This window comes from Ixodes scapularis, unplaced genomic scaffold (assembly GCF_016920785.2).
Source record: "Ixodes scapularis isolate PalLabHiFi unplaced genomic scaffold, ASM1692078v2 PGA_scaffold6__148_contigs__length_123643588, whole genome shotgun sequence".
Classification (NCBI taxonomy): domain Eukaryota; kingdom Metazoa; phylum Arthropoda; class Arachnida; order Ixodida; family Ixodidae; genus Ixodes; species Ixodes scapularis.
The window spans coordinates 114,765,450-114,788,959 of record NW_024609881.1 but is presented as its reverse complement, the minus strand read 5'-3'; the positions used below and the strand labels follow the sequence as shown (position 1 = coordinate 114,788,959).

The 23,510-nt window shown below is 42.2% G+C and overlaps 1 protein-coding gene across 1 annotated transcript in view; it reads right to left on the bottom strand.

Annotated features, from left to right (window-relative positions):
* LOC115312077 overlaps positions 1 to 18,040 on the bottom strand; it is an 80,490-nt gene extending 62,450 nt beyond the window's left edge. The window contains exon 1 of the mRNA XM_029970990.4: positions 17,978 to 18,040. Within this exon, the coding sequence (XP_029826850.1) occupies positions 17,978 to 17,985 (8 nt within the window). The 5' untranslated portion in view covers positions 17,986 to 18,040. The remainder of the gene's footprint in view (positions 1 to 17,977) is intronic.
* Between the last annotated feature and the right edge of the window lie 5,470 nt (positions 18,041 to 23,510).

Sequence of the window (23,510 nt, the reverse complement as noted above, 5' to 3'; positions counted from 1 at the left end):
GCCAGGTGTTGCTTTCTAAACTTGCGAAATTTCGGCTGGGATACGATTAACTTTGCGCTGGAATGGCGAGGCACATTGCCCGAGCCTCAGCTGTTTTGCGACAAAAGAAAAATGCAACAACGCGAGTATTTTAGTGGTAGTCGCGTCAATCGGATATAGCGAACACTCGCTTATTACGAAAGCCAGGTGTCGTTTTCCATAGCCTTTCGACATGTGATACAATCAAATCCGTGGTGGACCGACTGGAGCACGTTGTACCGAGTCAACGTATGCGATGTTTTGTGGCAAAACAACCACGCGAGTGTTTGCGGTTTCATATTGCGCTGGCACGTTTTACTTTCTATTATCCATGACTGTATAACTTTCGAATCTTTCTATTATCCAGGACTGTATAACTTTCGGATCATGTCGGTTGAGACCACTAAGCGACGATTCGGAAACTGGCACAGTCATGTGGTGGAAATTCAATTTAACTCGGAGATTCGACTACAACAATCGGTCGGGTATTCCTCTAGGCCGGGAACATAGTGGAAATATAAACGAAGAAAAACGTAATAAAATAAACCTAGCTAAGCGTTTAAAAACAAATATTAATGTGATAGTAAGTAGAAAAAGAAACCAAAAACAAGGTGGATTGATGCACATACTTCATTCTGAAATTTAATATTTAGCTAATTATGACATTACGGAACACTTATGTGGCCAAGACAACTTACCAGGCGTAAAAGAAAGTGCATGGGAACTTGGGCATATTCATGCTGTGCAAAAATACGAATGAGAATGATAACACTAATGCTGACTAATGCAATAGCCGTGACACAAGACACTAAGCGCAATGCACAGTCTCGAACGAAAGAGAGGCGAACGTCGTCCAGAGACAGCGTATCGCTCTCGTCGCAGCACTCAACTTTCTTCAGTGGAAGCTCTCTCGGAGCTTGTGGTGCGCTTCGAGAGTAGTGAAAGTTGCCAATTAACCGGTCGGTAAATAAGATTTGCTTCGACTCTTTTTTTCCCCAGTTTCCCACAACATGCGCCTCTAAGCCTTCGTCGTGTCCAGAATGCAGCAGAGGCAGGCATTTTGACTGCCTCGTGGTGACACACAAATATAATATCTTAGCAGTCACACACTTCTGCGAAAATCATGATATAATATCGATATGACGCGGTTTATTTTATTGAGATACCACTGGGTATCCGAAGCACGCATCCTGCATTGGCAACTTGGCGATTAGCGCCGGATGTGGTTCAAGACTGAATTAAATAGGCGCGAATTTCATTTATCGAAAAGGTCTGCCACTTCGCGCCGTCACTCTCATTGATGCGCATTACAGGCATGTGCGACAGCTTCCTCTGACAACCGTCGAGTGACGTAAAAGGGGACGGGACGCTGTCACTCCGTCGTTCGAGTTTCTTTTGTTGAGGACTGTACATGAGAAAGAACGCTACATTCAATTATTCGCGGTTCAATGAGCCCCTTTTGCGTTTCTCTGCTTTCCTGTGAATGTTTCTTTCTTCTAGTGTTCTAGAAACGTATTCAGCACGAAATGCGTTTCTGTCTGCCTTTTTTTTACGGTTACCGTTCACTTCCTATCGTTTTCATAAGCGTTCCTGTCCATCGACTGCGTACGCACCACATTATAATTTACATTGATGTAGCGATGGTATGTTAATTCTAAGTTTCTAGGGTTTCGCATTTCGACGATATAGGTTTGCGGCGTCAGGATGATTTCGCGGCGGGAGTTACTGGCGGTGGCAGAGCACGGTCGCGGTCACTTCGAAGATGAAGGCCTGACGAGAGCGTCGCCTTGCGGCCATAACAGTTATTGACCGTCACTTTGACGTCCCAGTCGAAGCGTTTATACTGATTCTCAAGAGAGACCGTGTGGAACGTATACCAAGTCAATGCCGATTCTCGGCGTTTTTTCCCAGGCCCGTTAGTGGGCGGCCCCAGATACCAACGGACAAAGCATGCAGTATAATGCTCGACTACGGGACGGGGGCATATGCGAAGGCAAGTGTACCAAATCGCAGCTCCCTGCAATGCGTCCGAGTCATCAGTGCTCACCCAGGAGCAACAAGAGTGTAATACTTTTCCTGTGTCTTTAAACCAGAATATCAACATTGTAAATACATAGTACAAGTTAAAAAAAAAAAAATTACGTGAACCAATTTTTTAACATTTAACACAGCTATACCTCCGGGAGCAGGCGCGCAAGGCGTTCTCGGAATATCATATTCGAGCTAATTTCTACCCTGTGTTTGGATCTCGCTTCCGCTTCCACCACAGCAACATTATTTTCAACGATGAAAGAAAATGTCCCCTCCGTTGCAGGGTTCTTGTTAAACACGGCAGGCATTTCAGCAAGAGATCCTTAGAAACCGCACCGCGATTTTCACCTGCCCTTGTCGTCTGCTTTCGTTACCAGCTCCTGCACGGATGTTGACCTGACTTCGGAGCCGGTGCAAGGTTTTGGAGAACTGGGTCGGAACTCGTTCGGAACTATGATGAATGGAACGCGTCACTTTCTGAGATCTTTCATTGAAAGGAAACGACAAATAAGACTTCAGAAAACGCGGAAAACTAACCAACATTGTCGCAAAAAAATAGTAAATGTGGAAAAAATAATGGTGCTTATAACTTTCTGGTTTGTTGAGTGGATAAGCTCCTTGTACTTAACTTCTAATGAGTGCAATACTTGACAATTCCTCTATATTTCCTAGTGTATATACCCCTTTCGAAAGTCACGTGCCGATTGTTAGAAGGTCCGAACCCGTGCACAATGGCGGAACAACTGCGTCGAGGAACGTGCAAGTCATCCCTTAAAATAGCGAACATCGGAGTTCGGCTAACACTACTACGAGCCAACGAGCCAATCAAACAGCACCGAAAGCGCAACGTCACTGCACCCATCACCTTTTTCTGTGTTCTTTTTTAAGTGTGCCGTGACGTTAAGGTGGCGGACATGCTTCATAATCATGTCCGCCCAGGCACGTAGCCAGGATTTTGATTGGGAGGGGGGGGGGGGGGGGGGGGGGCGCCGGAGAAAGGCTCCAGCAAAATGGAAGATTTGGGAGGGGGGGGGGGGGCGCCCGGGGCCCCCATGACACCTCCCCCCCCCCCCCCCCCCCCCCCCTGGATGCGTGCCTGTGTACGCCATTTTGCATAGATTTCACACCTGCCAACAGAGGTTAGTATTTCGAAAGGGGCCTATTACGGTACGGGTGTGTATATAAACCGTCGTCATATAACGATACGTCTAAAAGATTTCACCTTCATTATAAGTGGCACAGGGTGTACTTTGTTAAGCGCTGGATCTCTGTAGCGCCCTGCCTACGCAAAACGCCGGAGGCTCAGATATTGACGGATTTCCGGATCGACGTCTGTCAACGTTGGGTGGGCAGTCTTGTTTTTTCTCCTTCGTCTGCTAAAGCGGCCACCTCCCTCCCTGCTCGTGTGGCCACTTCCGCGTTCCCATGTACGCTAAATTCGTGCCTACATGCTTGTCTAGTAGTGTCGCGTATTTTACTTTCTGGGTATTCTGGGTTGAATACCTCCTTAAATTAGCTTCGCCTTAGTTTGTGTTCATGAAAGGTTAAAACTTTACAGATTGTTGGTCGTTCTTTGTGTTGTATCTTCCATTAAAAAAAAAACACAAAAAACTCTAAAATGTTTAGTCATAATGGCATCATTTTTATAAACATAACGTATAATGTATATACCTTCTTAAGTGCTCCTTGAAATCTTGACATTTGCCTATACATTCAGTAACCGTTTATAAACGAGCAAGTGATGCGCACAAGGAGCAGCTCGTCACTCATAGAATGGAGCATGTGCACATGCTTTGGTTTATAGCCAGAGGCACAGCATTGACGGGACGGCAGAAGATTCATGTCGCTTATGACTATAGCATAATTGTAATTTATAATTATAGCACGGTTATTATAACTATATAGTATGGTTATAACTATAGACGCTTTTCAAAAGTTCATCAAGCAACATTGGCGGTCACCATGGCTTGCACAGGTAGCGTGTGATTGGATCCGAGTTCTGTCCGAACGCTGGCGTCACACTCGGGTCCAATACGAGCTCAAAATATGGAATCAAGCAATGGCGTACATCGCGATAGCGATGACGTTTGAAAAGCAGACTTTCGGAAGACGGGGACGTTGCCAGACCCTAACGCACACCCCTATGTTGAACCACGTGAAGTCCACAAGGTGTGGACTTGACATGCACAAATGTAGACCACACGACCCCGCAACCCTTAGCAAAACGTAATACATTAAACCAAACTAAAAACGACTTTTAGAAGAAAGCTCGCACACTGATGTCAAAATGGCTATCCGAGGATATTTGTTTCCAGGTTTGGAGACGGATCTTTTTTTTGTGAAGAGAAGAGAAAAATTTACCCGTAAGGTTTGGTGGCCGGGCTTTCACCCTGACGCGGAGCTGTGGCGTTGAATAGTATTTTCCCCTTTCAAACGTCCTTTAATCAGGAAAAGTATATTGTAATTATCATAAACACGCACTCGTACATAGCATTCCGTAATTTTCCTCGTCTTTCACTTTAGTATTGAATGAGGTAAACAAATGGAGCTTCGTGAACGTTTACATAGCAAGAGGACAATCTGCCTCGAAGATTCGGTGGCATAGTGCGACGATGTTTAGGGGTAACTTAGACAGTGTGGTCTGTGTCTTAACCCGAGATCTGTAGCGTGCTCCACGCTGCTGTGATTAAACGACCGCACACCTCTGCGATGCTCGTCCATGTCAAAACAAGCAAGGACGCGGCTCAGGTATATGATTGGCTCAGCAGGTCTATAACATTTTGCATCAGGTTCGGTCCCAGCGCCCCCACACTTGTTCTGCCTTGTCCCGAAGCTGTAGATTATTTGTCTCATTGTGCTGAAATTGAATTGGGCTAAACGGAAATGTGCGGTCATTGCTGGGCGAGGGTTCATCGGTATTCATGATAAGCCGAAGCCTGCCCGAATGCGATGAGCCTAATGCAACAGTATTGAGCTGCTCATTATGTTCATGCAAGAAAGACAACAACGTCGACAACAGGTGTCGAAAAGTAAACCGATCCGGAGCTCACCTGATTTCAAAACAACTTCAACGTCTCCTCCTTTTCTTTCTGATCCTAGGTAACAAATTCCCTAATTGGCTAGAACAAGGTGCCGCGTACCACAAGTGACTTACTGATATCTTGGTAAAATTAGCGCAGACAAAAGAAGGAAGAACGTAGAGCAAAGAGCGCTCTATCCGATTTCTACATTCTCCCTCCCTCGTGTTTGCGCTAATTTTACCAAGATGTATAGCCAAGCGCTCTATCTGATCTCTACATTCTCCCTCCCTTGTGTTTGCGCTAATTTTACCAAGATGTATAGCCAAGCGCTCTATCTGATCTCTACATTCTCCCTCCCTTGTGTTTACGCTAATGTTACCAGGATGTATAGCCAACTAGCCCACCAGTTGACATTAAGACTTACTGATAGCATCAGCGCCACCGTGCGGATCATGAACAGTGCCGTTTCTGGCACAATGCGGAAAAGCAGAGAACACCCCCACCATCGCTTCCAGCCTATGCCGAACCAGGCAATGAGCACACCTCCCTCTCCAGCCCACCCTACTTCAGGTATTGATGGTACACTCTCAGAAAAACAAGGTGTATTCTTACACCCTTTGTCCCGTATAATACACCCCAAAACTTTAGTTCGACGCACAGCGCACTGACGTATATCTGACGGTACCGACTTTAAAGAGAGGCTTGATAACCGTGTGGTTATCAAGCCTCTTATTAAAATAGCTAATGTTCATGTTATTGACTACAACAAAAAAAATCGGGGTTTTCTTGGCCCTACTGCAAAACCTCAATGTTTTCTTTCTGTGGCCTTTGATACGTACTTTAGCTATTTAATAAGTTATATTTGCACCGTTATCAAGCCCCTCGTAAAAATTGGGGCCGTCTCTGCGAATATACTGGGCTGTACGCCGAATTGAAGTTTCGGGGTGTATTTTATGAGACAAAAGGGTGTAAGGTGATACTCCTTTGTTTTACAGTGAACTCTAAAAATATAATGTATAAGATTTCTTTTCATAACACCACAAAATTGGTATACGTTTCGTGTATTGCTTTTTGCGAGGGAAATGCAATGAAAATTTGCTTTCGGTGGCTAGACCACTTTTTTTTTTATCGAAGCTATTTAATTATTTGGACGGTATATACGAATATAGAAACAGACATCTAGACCTCAAGAAGGGAAAAAAAAAAAATTTCGCTCCGCTCGCCACCTAATCTTGAAGTGCGATCAGTCCTCTGGATTTTATCATTTTCGCCTGGAAAAGGCAACATGGAGCATGGCGTGCTTCAAGGTAGGCTCGACACCCAGGAAATTGGTCGAGAATGATTTAGTTCGCTCAAGATGCATTTCTCAGTTCCTCGGACCAGTCAAGATCTAATACCATTTTATTAGAATGGAAAGAAGAAGAGAAAGCGATTAACACAGTGTGCACTAATCGAAAACGGACGACGCAGTTTTTGCTCTTTCGTTTTTTTCTCCTTTCTTTTACATTAACCCTTTTAATGGAATCGAGCGCCCAGTCGCACGACCGAAGACAATATCAAAACAGAAACACGAGTGAGAAAAAACAAACAAAAACAAAAACAATCAAATTTGGTGTCCGGATGCTGCCGAAAGTAGCTACACGAATATTAACGGCAATCTCGGGAGCTACGCAATTAATTATTACGGACCGAACGCCGATGAGCGGCGGCCAGTTTCCTTTTTTTTTTCTCTCTCTCTCCATTTTTTTACCCCTCGTCCGTCTTCCGCCTGCATGCATGCGCGGCTATATAGCTTCTCCAATCGTCTGTTTGTTTGTCTTATTGGCGATCGCGCCGGTTCTAACGGAATTCCATCCCGAAGCCCGTCAACACTGGGCGAGTTACGTCTGCTACTTTCGGGGTTCGCGAACTCTCCGCTTCGCCGTTTGGGGGCAACAATCAGGAGATCATTACCATCGACGACACCCCGAGGCGCGTTAGTGAAGGCGGAACTAACCGGTTATGGCCTTCCGGTTATTTGAGCACTAACTACCGTGCCCGTGCGCGTACAAAAACGCCAGGTTTGCCGTCTGCCTGTGTAGAATGGATGGATGGATAGGGATGGACGGATGGATGGATGGATGGCCGGACGGGCGGACAGAGGGATGTGGCCAGAAGAAGGGCCGAGAGAAATGCTATCATACTTACAATATTCCTACGTACAGACCGACATGGAATCGATCCTTTCTTATGTCCAGGCAAGGTGGAGAATATACATGAAGATTATTTAAATCATGATTTCAGGCGCGATTTGTATCATACCAGTTTTACTATGATAATCTAAATCAACATTGCCCGCAAATAGAGGTTATTTAGTGATTTTTTTTTTCTATAATTTGATGCTCTGTATCTGCGCACTCAAAAACATGGTAGCGCTTGAGACGAGGACCAAGGAAGAGACTGGACAACGGCAAATCACTGACTTCATCGTGGATTGGGAAGTAGATACAATGCAATCATTGCACTTTCGGCCAATCCCAGGCCTCACCGCCGCTTGAAAGAACGATATCTCTAACTATCGGGACAATGAAGGCAATGTTGACACAACCTGCACCAGATCTTTGATCGCGTCTGCTTCGATTGTGATTGACTGAAAGTGCAATGATCGCAGTGTATATACACTTCCCAATTCACCATCATTAAACGATTTAAGTCAGCTCTCCGTGTTGTTCAGTCTGCTCCTTTGTCCTCTTCTCAAGCGCTACCATGTTTTTGAATACCCAGTTTAACAACTCGTCCAAGAATCTGCGCTGATCGGTTTCTATCTGCATTTGTTTTGTACTCAAATCAAAGAGTCGCCAAGCAAGGAAGGTTTACATCAGGATGAACGCGAGCAGAAAGAAGTTCTCTTCTAAGCAAATCGAAACATCGAGATTTTTTCTATCTTACACTTCGTTCGGAGTGCAAGTCGTCTGCTTCTATTGCAGGAATGGCGGTGACGTCAGTACTACGCCGAGCTATGATTGGCTCCGACTAAATGATAGTGAGTACACCACAATGCCTTCGGGAATCGGGTCTACCCACTATTTTTATTTTTGCAACCAGCCAATAAGAACTTGGCGTTCTGACATCAGCCCAATCCCCTGTGCAAGAATCAGACGAACTAGCGCTCGGTATTGCAACCAAATCAAAACACTAAAGGAAATCAAGTAAAGATTTCCAGCTATACGAAACCCAGGAAATTGTTTGCTCTAGTATGCCATGGGATAGATGAATAAAAAGTTATTAGTTAAACTGTACTTTAAACTTGCAATAATGTTTTCTTTCATGTGGTTATCAGTTGATTGATGGATCATTCTTAAAGATACATGCAGCGAGGAAGAGTCAATGTAGTCTCGCTACAGTAATTTAAATTCAAGTCATCTGTTGTAAATCAAATAGGTTTGACGTAAATTAAAAATAAATCTGATTTGTTTTAATTATAAAGTGATGATTTTTTTTGTGGGTGTGTGTTTGTCCAAGTAAAACATGTTTCTGTGAGCCGTTAAACAAAATGTATTGTACAAACCAGGATACAAGAACAAAGTTGGAAATACTCGTTCCCCTTTCTTTCCCGTTCTTATTATACGAAAATCCGAATGATTTCCCAAAATAGTTCTTTTTTTTTTAAATATCTGACACGAAAAACACTTAGGCTCATGTCGGTCCCCAGGAAAACGTATAATTTTTATGTGGAACTGTCGATGAGTCAGGCGTGTTTTTCGGTATCATAACTTCTCAAGCAGTTGAATTCGTCACCTAGCTAAACGTACTACCCAAATTACAGCGTCCTAGCGAGCGTTTTCTTGTTTGTGCGATCCCTCGAAAGTTGCTTTGATTTCGTCGCACCACCCAGGAGTTGGAATGGCCACCGCGCGCCCCGGTCAAGGTCACGGCTGCAGTGGCCATAAAGCCACGAGCGTCGGAAGCGCTTGCCTTCCTCCGCTGGGGTTCCGCTTGGCTTCTCGCCGCCGAGGAACAGCGCACGGCACCGCCGTGCTAACGTGCGCACATACACACACATACGAAAAAAAGTAAGCTAAACAAAAATCGAGCCGTTCTGTTCGCTGTCTGACAGGAGGAAGACGTGCACCGAATATGGATGAACCAGAGTTACAAAATAAGCTGCGGTTCAGGGTAACGACACCAGTCGAGCCATGTTGCGCTGCGTAAAGGGACGATGCAACAACAATCCTCGAACTGTCGGTAAATACCGCTTAGAGTTATTCCTTGACATTCATAACTTTTAAAATACGCGCTAGTTGTTTTTTTTTTTTTTTTGTGTTTTTTTTTACGCATTGGCAGTCGCGAGAAAGGAAAAATTGAGAAAAACCGAGCAGAGTTTATTCTACCCAAATGCTTGTCGCGAGGCACTGATCGTCACGAGCCCAAATCTAATGCTTGCGTACATTGTACGAGCCGCGTGTAAACATCGACATCCATAGGGATCGCGAAAGGCTCAATGATGTCCAAGTCCTGCAGATAACGTCGTCGACAACGCGAAGAAACAATACGATCCCCTCCACACATCATCTTCGTTTTGCGAAGGAGAGACTGAGAAAAAAAACAAAAAAAGAACATCCGCTTTCTATTCTTAAAATTACGTAGGACAAAAAAAAAAGGCTTTTTGATTAGTGGCAATGCGTGTGACTATATTTGGGTCCCTCTTGCGCAAGTAATGTTGCGTAAGGACTAAACGCATTCCTAGCCAAGCTCACTGCTCGTAGTTTGCGCAAATGACACGTTGTTAGCTCCGGACACGATGACAGAACTACTTGCGGACAAGCACCAAGCATTGATTGTTGCCTCGTACATATATAGGAGTGCATGGAATACGTGCTTGCAGACAGTGTTTCTATGACCAATGCAAAATGACAGTGATACGAGGAAGAACCGTGCCTTAGACGAAACATCGGCAGACCGCGGCTCGAAACGGACATTGAAGGTGGATTTCAAAATTGTCCTTTGATGATGCAAAGGCCATCAATCTACGGGACCTAATAACCCTACAAAAAAAAAAAGATAGAGTTATTTGTGACCTTTTTCTTTATCAAAACGGGACCAAACATCCCAAACGCCCCCTCCCCCACTCCTTTTTTTCCCCCAAAGATTTATTTTAGAAATAGGGGTGTTGGGCCTTTGTTCGCGCTTTAAAGAAGAAAACAAAATGCCACGCATGATTGAAGTTTCTAGTTTTCTAGGAGGCTCAAGTCGCGTAAGTCGAGATTGCGCCATAAAAAAAATCTCAAAATTCATTTTGGCGGCCCTTTAAAGCTATTTTCGTCAGTCATCCAACACTTTATTTAAAATAGCAAAAAAAAAAAAACGATCTTCCCTGTTTTAGGAATGTCAAGAAAGTACGCGACAAAACAAATCCATATATCGCTTGGGCGGCCCCCTGACCCCGTGTCTACATACGCTCGGGAGAAAGTCGTATTTTCGGAATCGTATAACTATTCAATTCAATTCGTTTCTTTACATGCGGGTGACGAAAACAGGGGAAAAAAGCTGCAAAACGTGCAGCTGGACGAAGCCCCCGCTCCCTAACCGGAGGTCGGCGGGCAGGAAAAGTTCACGCAACATTTTAAAGAATGAAAGGAACAGGCCGTGCTATGGCGGGAGAAATATTTAAAAATAAGAGGCGAACATTTCCCGTATTTTTTTTTTATTAAGTGCATGAATACAAACATGTTGGTCTTTAAAAAAAAGAAAATTTAGTACTGTTGGTAGTGTACACTGTACCATTTGAAGACCATAGTTTGTTCTAGGACGAGGTACACTCAGGGATCCGGCGCTAAGCACTCCATATACCATATTTTTTAACACTTAGCTTAGAAAGCCGCTGTAATGGGTGGTTAAAACGTTTTAGGGATACCGCGTATACTGTCGCAAGCTTATATTTGTAGTATTCTCGGACTTTTTTTTTTACTTTATGCTTTTAAAAAGAAAGGGATCAGTGTGTGCGTAATACAACAGGCTGGCTACGACTCGGATTGCTTTCTTCCGCAATGAAAAAAAAAGAAAAAAAAGTTGATTAAAGTGTGTACTTATCGTGATTGCCAACACTAGGCGACAAAAGGATATACACAAATTGAACGATGCATTATAAATTAAGAGTTTAACATAGATGGTAACTATCGCTAATAGACTCTTTTTTTCAAAAGTGCGCGCGCCACCTAGTAGCTGCTGTTCCAATGATCCGAGTTGAGGATTGTTTGAGGGCACGCTGAACACGTATATCGGATACGAGGGTCGCGTCAGCGCTCGGTGAGGACTCGGAACCAATCGCACGCTCTCGTGCCCCCAAAAATGGCGACCGCTCCAATGTTGCTTGACGGACTTTTGAAAAAACGGATCCGTTGCGCCCGCTCCGCGCCGCACACGGGGCAGCAGAAAACGCGTTGATCGTCTGTAAGTGTCTCAACCCGCTGTCCTATTGGCCACGCGACAACGCAGCGCATGCGCAGTTGAGACCACTCTCCGCAGGAGCTCGCGTCCGCCATTTTATTGCAAACGCTGCCCTCTCCAGTCAGGACCAACGAGATATCGCTTTTAGCAGACTGCTAAAACTGAGTGCCAAAGTGAAGCGAAAAGTTCTGTTTAGTTCTTTTTTAAAGAGTAAGTACAAATATATTTGTTCTTGTATTTGTTAATTTATTCACTTTTAAGGTATCTTTAGATGAACCGTGGCCTACAGGAGGTTGCATCTACCTGGCAGAGGAATGCTGTGTGGGATAAGTTTTAAAGGCTGAGATAATCCGTGGATAAAACGGGAACTCATATTATGGAAGAGATAAGTGTCTCATAAGAACGAAAGGAAGTGAAAGTAACCGCCCATATAGATATGTCACGTTATTAAATATACAAAAACCTACATAACAAACAAAAAAGAATTACACAACATAGCGGAGGCATTAACCCTGGCCGAAAAAAAAAATCGTCAATGATAGCTTCGAGGAAATTCATCCACTAAAAAAAAAGGGAAAAATTCAGCATAAAGAACGAAAAAACATTAACCTCATGCGTGAAAAAAAAAACAAAAAACATTAACCTCGTACATAAAAAAACAATTGTACAAATCGTTTGTCTGAGATACCCTGCTTCATCTTATGCGCGTTACACCTTGTGTTCAGTATATAAACGACCAATTTTAGAAAACAGCAAGAAAAAAACACTACGCACTGTAGACATGTTTTGATCTCTCGTAGGTACAAAACTTGAGTTTGATAGTGTGATATGGAACTCGCTGAATGCCACGGATGCGTCACGGATAAAAAATGGGCAGAAGCGTTTTATTTGTCTTGTCTACGATTAGTACCTTGGTAAAAGGTGATATTACGACTGGGACGACATTCTTAAAAAGCTATATATGTTTACAAAACTTATCGAAGCGAAGACTCTCTCGTGACATTTTATTTTTGTAAAAAGTTAGTAACGGTTCCGTGAACGCTGACCTTTTGGGCCCTGTGAATCTTTACGCGCCGGCTGGACCATGTCACGTGCGTCATCTATAGACCGACACGCTGTTTACAAACAAGCCCGCGTTTGCCCACACCAGGTGTGGGCACTGAGCGTGCGCAGAAACTGAATTTGCGTGAAGTGAGACGTCTGCGCATGCGCCGTGTCGTCGACAGCACCACCGCAGTTGCGTGACGTCAAAGCCGCGTGTTGGTCTATGGAATGCCGGATTGTCGCGTTTTGCCCCTCAGGTATCCTGTTACGCAAGTGATTATTTCGTTAAAAACGGAACCACGCCGTTAACCCGGATGCAAGTCTATCCCAAAGATCTAGACTCGCCATCTTAGCATGTTTTAATGAAGTGATGAAATCAAGAGTAATCTTGACTATGGGCTGTACCGTGTTTAGGACGCGAATCTCGGTGAGATACTGATTTTTTAAATGAAATTCCCAGAACAATCATACGGTTGTTCTGGTGCACCAAGTCATAAACAATGATTATTATTGTTATTATTAACGCTTATAAAACGCAACTGTTATGCTTTTGTAGTCCGCTAAAATCGATTCTCTTAGACAAGCCACTTGTATTGCACGCGTCAAACTGTGTATCGTGCATCTGCGTGCCAATCGACCATGTCAACACCACAAAATATTTAGGAATCCATTTTGATTGTGATCTATAGTGGAACTTTAACGCTTTCTACATCTTAAAAAGTTACAAGCCGCTTTCTGCAACCTGCGCATGTTTCTTCCCATGTCAACGAGAAGACTTTTGGCGCATGAACTCGTGTGTAGCATACTTCGGTAATGGCGTGTTCGGACAGTGAACGGACCAATTAGACTCTAAATTGAATTCTTTGCTAAAAGGCATTTTGCGAAGCGTGCCATACGGCTCGAGTCTCCAATCATCTGATAACCTGTTTAATGACCTCTCTCTACCAACATTTCGAGATAATAATCGGACATTACTGGGATAACACTTTTAAAAACCCCAACAATGTATGTCGGGCCCTTCGAGATCCAACACCGTTCACCACCGATGCGCATCAACACATATTTTGGGAAATGCATTCGCCTATATTACGTACCTCAAACTTTTAACAACCTTCCCTCTGCGCTAATGGATGTCACATCTCGAAAAGCTTTGAAACGTCAACTGAAAGCTTTTTGTTCAGGCATGTAAGGTTGTATTTATGTGCCGATAAGATTTTATTTTGCTCTTTTCACTTTCCGTGAACTCTGTATGAAGGAAATCCGCACAAAAATACACTTAACCCTATCTTCGCGGTCTTCTTCGAATTAAACACAAATTTAAACAATCATTGCCATCTCGCTCACATTCCCAAATGTAGTTTACTTCTACAAATGATCGCCAAACATTTTTTTTCGCAAATTGTTACAGTTAGTCAGTAAAGCAATAAAAAAATATTCGGCGACTGGCCTTTACAAACTTCAAAATTAACACAGGTAATAGAAAGCTTTGAGCACACAACGAAAAAAAAAAAAAGAAAAGCGTGCAGTCCTTCGTTGCATTAGCATATATTTTACGAATATCAAGTCTAAACAAAAGTCCATGAAATGTTGTTTTTACAACGTGAAAGCAGCAAGGTCTACAGTTCAATGACCAGAAAACTGCACGTGAATTTTCAGCAAAGTTCCATGGGCTCACGTGCGTAACCAAGTGTATTTGCCCTTGCACAGTGTTATACAAGGGAGGCAGTGTTGGGAAGTACTTTAAGTACATTGTACTTAAAGAACTAGTTCAAATAGGTTAAGAAAACTTATACTTTACTTGAAGTAGTGCATTTTCTGAGTATGTACTTGTACTTTACTACAGTATTTTTTTCCGGTAATTTCTGAGGAAAGTATATCTCCCGACTTCAAAACACATTCCCCAAATTTCGACTTTTAAAACTTGTGTCACGAAATTACTCTTTGTGAACCTTTAACCAAAATTGCGTATTAATTGTGATGTGAAAACGCGCTATCACCTTTCGAGACGTCATCTGGTAATTTTTCAGAGTGAAGTAATGGTGGTTATAAGACTAATACAAATTAGTGCCTTGTGAGTTGTTTGTTTTAAATAGTCTATGAACGCGAGTAAAATAACTACCCTGGGACCACTTGACCTTTATCTAATATTTGCCGCCATTTCCAAAAATAACTGATGATTTCCCCGAATTAATGCATACCAGTTAAAAAAAATACTAAACACACACACACGGTATAAGGGAATGAAAAAGCATTATGAAAGATTGCGTGTAAAAGCACTTGTACTTTACTTTGCAAGTACATTGTATTTATTATACCTAACTTCAATTACATTGCGCCCGGTGTACTTACTACCTTACTTGAAGTACATAACCAACCTGCCATTTACTTTCTACTTTGCTTCAAGTACTTTCTAGATGTGCTTTACCCAATAGAGTGCCGGTAATTATAGATATTAGTGAATCGCAACGTGACCTTGACGTGGTACAGCCAACAAACAGTCATGACAAACCGCAGAAAGGCGCTTGCAGGCGCGACTTTTTTTCTTCTCAAGTTCATTAATTGTTACAACCACGCACGCATAAAAAAAAAACAAAAAAACGAAGATTGCGTAATTTCATAGGATATCATATACGCAATCATGGACAAAAAGAATTCGGGGGTTCGACGTGCACCAAGCACCTTCTCCAAGTGACTCTGTTAAAATGCGTAAAAAGAAAAAAAAAAGAAGAGACGGAATATTCAGGCACTGTGCTGCGCTGCTACGGAGAACTGCCTCCTACGATCCCCAACGTCTTCCCCCTCGGTCACCTTTCCAGTTCAAACAGACGCAAACATAGACAGATAAAAAGAAAAATAGAGTTCGTAAGGATATCGACATTTCGAACGCTTTCCTGTGCGGGGGAATTGTTACCTACTACCCAGGTACAAAAAAAAAAAAAACACAGCCCATTCGAAATAATACGATAGACGTACCGAGCGCAAAAAATATATATATTAATAAAACGCGTCTGAAATTTTAGTTGACGAAGAAACAAGCAACTCAACGGTTCCATTTCAAAGCACTTCCCGTGACCTCTTGCCGTCAATCACCACTGCACATCTCAAATTTTTGTTTCCTTTCTTTTTTCATCTAGGTATCGGTCCAAGTTTCTTATTGTTATATCGTTTTCGCGTCGATGCGAATAACGGTTCTAAAGACCCGCCTTCCGGAGTAAAAAAATAAATAATAGATCCCAAAGGCCCACGGCGTATCCTTCGATTATTTGTTTACCCCTGCGCGTGTTTTTTTTCTTTTTTTGTTTTTTTTTCGGTAACATCTGATCATTTTTGAGAAAAAAACAAAAATATGGCAAGTAAACCACACAAAAAGTAAACAGTGAAAATCGGATCGCACGCTTCCCACGAACCACGCACCTCAAAAAATAGTATAAACTACAAAACAAAAACAGCAACAACAACCAAAAAACCGACAATAGGTTTTCTTTTTTCCCAAGACGGACGATGGAATGTGAAGCATCCATCCAATTCCGTTTGAACTCACGAAATTCAAGGCAACGGTTTGACTGTTACTGATTCTGCGCACTTCTTTGTTGAACTGTTTGGGCACGAGTGCGCGTGCGAGAACGCCTTCTTTTCTTTTCTAATATAAAACTTTAAACGTTATAAAATTCAAAACAAATAAAACAATACTTACTCTAAAAAAAATGACGGAAAATGCACTTGTGCAGTTAGATTCAAAGCAATCTGATATTCAAACGATTTGAGTAAATATCGTCAATTCGCATAATCTGGCTCACCTTTCGATTTCATCTTTTGAATTATAGGTTGGATTGACCCGACCTCATCTATGAATTAAGTTTTAGAGCAGCAAAATGTGAAAGTACCGCGCTATAATTTTATGGAAAAAAAGCAATGCAATTGTTTTAGCAGCCAACTGTAGCAACTTACATTTTTTTTAAATATGACGCTACATTTGTGACCAGTATCAAATATATTTCAGACTTAATTAAGCTCTAGGCTCTTGGAGTAACTTTCATCTGTATCAAGGCGAAAAGTGTGTTTTCATTAACACTACATTCATAGCCTTGTTGTGGATAACCCACAAAATTTTACGAACTGATATGCCAGTTGGTTCCACATTCCAGGAATAGATACATTTTACACTATAAACTCCTCCAATACCTACGCCGTAACACTTCAGTTTGATATCGTTTCAACATCGGTCGGTGATAATAGCATATTAAATATAATTGTAGCGACACTCATGACTTGTTTTGAAATGTTCAGTTTTTCGCATTGATGAAAGGCGACGTCTGTGCTATAAGTTTAATTATAATCCCTTTTTGGACATCTGCAACTGACGTGTTCACACTCGGCGACCAATGCCGTGACGTCAGCTAACTTCACAGAAATTGTCGGACCGAATCGCCTAACGTGGCGTGGTAGTCGAAAACATCAGGTTGAAACGGCTGACAATAGAGAACGTTCAAAATCCTCAAATTGTGCTTGCACCATAGCGGCGTTTCGCCAAGTCCACATCCCGAGATGGCCTACACTGCAAGTCCACACAAATTCCGATACTCCTTGATATTATGAGACGTGGTGAGCTTCACTCAAAAGTATTGATAGGCTTAGATTCTTAGGTCGAAGAAGCGATTATGATGGGTTTTGCGATTTATTAACAGGTGGTAATCGACGCTTACATGATCTAAACTACATTCAATTAAAAGAAATAGCAAGGGAAGAACTGCAATCTCAAAATTATTGGACGCGATTACGAATGCCAGAAACTAGGAGGTCTATGAAAGAATGCCTTTAGTCTAATTTGCTATTTGCATAAGTACAACAAAGACGAACATAATTTAATTTAAAAAATCGTGAATCAAGTGAACATCGGTCATCATGACAATAAGGTTCTACAAATTCGCTTCAACTGCACCACTCGGACATCTTCTGAATCAATTCCACAAAGTAGAAAATACACTTTTGTGTAACGATAGAAACACACACAAAAAATTTATCTTTGAAAATGCATGTAAGAAATCACACAAATGCAGAATGCTAACTTTTGGGAGTGCAATAATGCCTACTTTTCGCGTTTCATACAGATGCGGCAACAAATATCTATCCAGGTGAGTAAGGCCCTGAGATTTTATATCGTTTTCATGAAACATAAAACAGCCACAGCAATAAGTGAACTCTTTTATAAACTTCGAAATAGTTGCACAAATCAATTGTGAAAATGCATCCTTCGAAAGAATGTGCCTACCAAAAGCAGCTCATATAAATAGTTTTCTGTCTTCCATATTTAACGTAACTAATGTCACATATCACTTCGAAACTACTAGTGCGCTATGCCCGAAGACACCTGTAAGAAATGTTAACAATTCTAACACTTTCAAATGTAAAAAAAGAAAAAAGAAGAACATTGGACTTACCTGAACATTTTGAGTTTTCCAACAAAGGTTTCGCCGCTTTGCACGGCGCTATGAAAAACAAATCTCGAGGCACGCGCGCAACACCAGCTCCGTTAGCAGAAAGCACAACAACACAGCCACCGTCGTTGCTAGTCCTTCGAGAAGCGCGTAGCGAAAAATCTCTGCTCGAGCAGACCACACGCTTTCAGCTCCGTCATCCTCCTCACCCTTCTTCGTTCATACGCTCTCCGCGTCTTCTCCCAGCTCTCCCACCAATCAGCAAGCCCCGTCGTTCAAACCGGATCGCCCCATTGGACCGGTCGTGGCGTGACGTCACGGATCGAGTTCGTCTGCTCCCGTTTAGGTAGCCAAGTTCGAAACCGAAACCAGAAGGCTCCCGTTGGATGCTGGGCGATATCTCAAAAGTGACAGCAACGTGATATCCGGCCGTCTCGTTTGATAAAATGCACCACTATTAATCTAATTTAAGATAACGAAAGAGGGACATTGAAGACAAACAGATAACACAGGCAACACGGGCTCGAAAGCATGTGTTTTCTGTTTGTCTTTAATGTCCTTCTTTCGTTAATAGAAACCAACACTATTCATCTAGTTGCAACAAACCCGAGTTAGCGCTTTTACGTCTGCAATTGCCGACAGGTGAAGTTCTTAAAAACTTCTCAAACCCGTCTTTTTACGAAAATAGTTTTGTTTCCTAGCAATCGATATGGTTCCAGCAAAGATATTAATCTTTCCTCTTTAAGGATTGGGACGTACGCTGTGGTTAGTGTCACACCAATTATCAACGTCTGCTCAATGTCACTCCCAATAAGAATTGAGTATAGTAAAAAGATAAATAATGTGGCGAAGCCCTTCATGTTAAATCGTTGAAGACAGCTTTCATTGGATCTTTGTCTGAAACGGAATTATTTTTCCGAAAATATTTTCAAGCGTTGGGCTTTGCGATCTTAATTCACAATATAAAAAATGTTTTGGGCGGTTTTGTTTACCACGAGCCTCTATTAATGTAATAAAACTGTCCCAATTAACCACGCTTATTTCCGCGTAACTTGCTTTCTTAATTGAACATAAAAATGTAAGATTACACACTGGGTGTATCAATTGTAGGCTAGAATTTTTTTTAAATTTATTGGGCTACTTTTGTTTGTGGAACTCTGAGCTAATATAAATTAACGAGGACGTTCTTCTTTTGATTGCATAGCTACCAAACAAAATTATAATCGAAGAAAAAGCACAGGGGGTTATATTCAAGGGTGGTGCTTGCATTAGTTAACAAATTTTCTTTCATTCATTTCTGTCTGTTTTTTTTTGTTTCTGTTGCTCCTCACTTTCATTTTATTGTCCCAAACTTATAAGTTAGCGCTCATGCTCTGTACTTTCGTTTTACTTTAACATTTGCGTAATTGATATATTCAAATTTAAACAAACTAGCTGATCAGAAAATTAAATACATTTGATTAATTAATAGACTAGTCGCACTTAAGCCCTGTGTATTTCCGTGTGTTAATTACTGCACAAAATGCCCAGATGCTATGTTACTTTAAAACACTGAAATAATTCAGAGTAACAAGGGAAATGGTCGAGATTCATTTAATGAAATGTAGGTTCATCGGCGGTTTGAACTTTCTTTGCGTCAAAGAGTAGTTCAGTTCAGCTACTCCAAATTAATGAAGTTAATCCACCCCGAAAGTAGTTTGCACCTATCTACGTGCAAGTATACAGACGAAAACTGATAACGTCATACACCAATGAAAAAGGAGCAAACAAAAGCGTACCAAAAGTTCCAGAAAATACTAATGATACAAGGTTTGGGTCCGTGGCGTGGCTTTTCAAGTACCCAATGTTTCCTCAAAGTTGATGTAACAATTGGATCTTGCAAGTTGGTTCACATATGTGATACGTTCTGACGACGCCACGCGCTTACTCCAATAGTGTTAACAAAAACGTTAAGAAAAATAAAAAAAATGAAAGAAGGTTTCAACACAGTAGAGTGAAATTTCAAGCATCCGGTGTTTCTTTACGATAAATCTAAGAATTTATCTTTGCAAATAGGCCTATATATGTGAAAACCGACGACACCAGCGTAAACCAATAGAGAAAGAGCAAAGAAACGCGCAAAAAAAGTTTGAAAATACAAATATTCTAAGGGTCTGGCATATTGGAGTGACATCTGAAGCATTCCGTGTTTTCCAAAGATTGCTCTCAGAATTGATATCTACAAGTACGCCTACATAGCTGAAAAACTGACGACGACACGGCAACAGACCAATAAAAAAACAATGAAACCCACACGCACACACACAAAAAAAAACATTTACACAAACACATATAATACGTACAAGGGTTGGGCACATTGGAGTGACACTTGAAGCATGCAGTGTTTCCCCGTGATTGATCTAAGAATTGAGCTTTCTAAGTCTACATAGATAAACATCGACATCACGCGTATGCACCAATAAGAAGAGTCAAAACATGCACAGAACGTTCATAAAAGTACAAATAATACAAGGTTTGTGCACACTGGAGTGATATTTGAAGCATCCAGTGTTTCCCCAAGATTGCTCTAGGAATTGATACTTCCAGGCAGGTCTACATGGGGAAAAACAGATGACGTCACGCGGATACACAAAGAAGAAAATAGTAAAAATAAACGCAAGGAATACGTTTATGAAACACAAATAATGCAAAGTTTGGGTACCGCGGGTGATGTCTCCAGCACTCCAATGGTTTCCCAAGATTGCCCCAAGAATTGCCCCTCACGCGAAATTCCAGAGTGTTGCCCCAAGATTGTGGTAAGAACGGCCTTCTTTTTAAGTGAGATTTCAAGGTCTCGGATTCCAGAAGTCAGAGCGCAGCCGATTTTGCCAGTCGATGCGACCAATCTAGCAGCACCAAAAGTGCAACGTCACGCCATTCGTCGTCTTTCTGTGAGTCTGCCAACTACGGCTAAACCAATGAGGGTGACCTCGCATTTTTGTTTTCTTTGTGCGTCCACATTTGTACGCCCTCTGGCCTTTGGCTAGCTACGTTCTCACTTGTGGTGAAACGAAGTATAGCCTGCCTTATGACGCCGTCGACATCAACTTTACAAAGAAAAAAAAAGAAAAAAAAAAAAAAAACCTAAGAAAAGTTTGTTCTGTAAAGTTCGCCGCCTGCCACTCCAAGTGGAAACAAGTAACGCGGGCGCGAGAGCTGCCGTCAACCTCCCCACCGGCTATTACCGCCAATTTCGGCGGGGACTTTCAAAAACACGGCGGCTCTCCCCGTGAGTTACGAACCCTGGGTGATTACGTGGAGAGGAGTGTGAGGTAATCGGCGAATGACGCTACGAGACGGGGGAAAGGGAGGTGACGACGTATTATCCGACGGCCTTGGCAAGGTCGCCGAAATTCCCTTTAAAGCCAGTTATTGGAACACTGAATTGGCGGTAAGCGGAATGCCAGGAGTTTTTTTGTTTTTCGTTTGACGTGTCGGCGTGCTTTTTGGCATCCCGTCTGGCAATCACAACTGTTGCGAGACTGTCGCTGGTGCACAAAAGGCGTTGCGCTATTTTTATGATTTACGTTGAGTTTTCTTGGTTTGCTGAGTGTTTGGACATTTGCTCTGAGTGTCCAAACATTGGGGGTTTGAACACTAATTGTTTGAAGGCTGAGTGTATGACCATTCGTTCAAACACTCAGTGAATATATTCGAGTGAGAAGAAATAAACATCTATCGGAACTAACCACGTTCTTCAAGTTTGGAACGTTATTCCCGGCTATACGCAAACCTAATGCTTCTCATTTTTACCTTGTCCTAGCATTACTTGACTGAGCAGTTACGAACAAGCCAAAATAGTTGTTTTATAATATTACTCAACTATAAACCTCTAAGCTTTTCAAGTTGTATGTCTGAATTCACATATAATATGCATCACCAATGTCCTCAACCATGGCATCACAACACTCAGTGCCATGCACCTAAAACCCGCAACCGTGTGTGTCAGCGTCGTCATAAAGTAGCGAGAAGTGCTGTCAACATTCAGCAAATCGTCGCTTTAACGACCACCCGCAGACGACGGTAGAAAAAACAAAACAAAAACACAATATACAAAACTCTCTCCCGGAAGAGCAAACCTCCCGAATTCCAACGAAGGACCATCGTAAACAAATTAAAAAAAAAATAATAATAAAGAAAAGTGACCAGTGTTTAGCACGTCAAAGTCATGAGGATGAAAGTGATATAGTATGCCGATAAAAATTAGAAAAAAAAAAGACCCTTGGTGTCGATCGCTATCTAAAAAAACAAGGAGTGCTAAACGAGGTCCGCCAAAGAAACCAAAAATAAACAAAACAACACGTGCCCACATTTTCGCGCCCACGTGCGAACGGCACAAGACATGTTTGCACACGGATGTGCCGTCTCTCGAAACCCCCATCAAATTGCCTTAATGCTTCGATTAACGGCGTAATTGGAGTTTTTGTTGCTGTTTTCTTGCAACTCGCTGTAATACATTGGTGCGCGTCCCTAGTGCCGGTACAAATGCGGGCTCAATGTAAATAAACGTCGCCGAAATGCAAATGATCGGGTTAATAAAGTTGTCTCGCGAGGGACGACACATGCCTAAAGCGAAAGACTTCCGGTGTCCCGTCTCTACGGCGAGTGCTTTGGTAGCTTTCCAAATTGCTGTCATGTATACCGGCGACAGACTGGCGGCTTTGACAAAAAAACAATTTTTTTTTACAAGGTCGAAGCGGTTGTTTATTTTTTTTAGTTTTCCGGCCCAGGTAACACGAGACGTAGGGCTCAATCAGGCCTCCCGGGTAGGCAATACATCCTTGGCAAAACGCAATCATTATAATTATACCAATTTTGCGCTTCTGCATACGAAATTTTACGCTTAAAGTATTTTTGAATACCTGAAGCATAGGCATGCTAATTAGCCGCCTCGGTGGCTCCGAGGCGCGAGCGCTGGCCTACGGATCCCGATGTGGCGGGTTCGAGTCCCGGCTGAGGTGCCCGCAATCTGACGGAGGCTTATTGCGGAAGAGGCGCCGTGTAACCGAGCTTTCGGTTGCACGTCAAAAGATCCCCAGGTGGTCCAAATTAATCCTCAGTCCTCCGCTTGGGCGTGCCAGATGCCCGTCGTTGGTTTGGCACGTAAAACCCCCAAATTTGACTTTTAGGCATGCTAATTGGGCACTGTTGGGTGAAATGAAATGTGTATCTGAAATATGTTTTGAAATGTAATAGTAACTGAGTACCGAACGTAAACGATGCGTATACACTGTGCAAAGTACACGTGGAATACATTTTGTACTGCAATCTGTCTAAAATACCTTAATTATACTAAGTGCCCTTTCCGAGGTAACCAAATGTAAACAAGGTGCATGTCGAACTACAATGTTCTTGATGTATACTATAGTAAGTGCACTTTTATGTACAAAAAAGTTCACGTTAAGTATGTTTCTAAGTGCATTATGTTATGCTTACCTGAAATGTTATAATTATGCGGCTTTAAAAGACAAAAGTACATTCGAAATATATTTCAAGT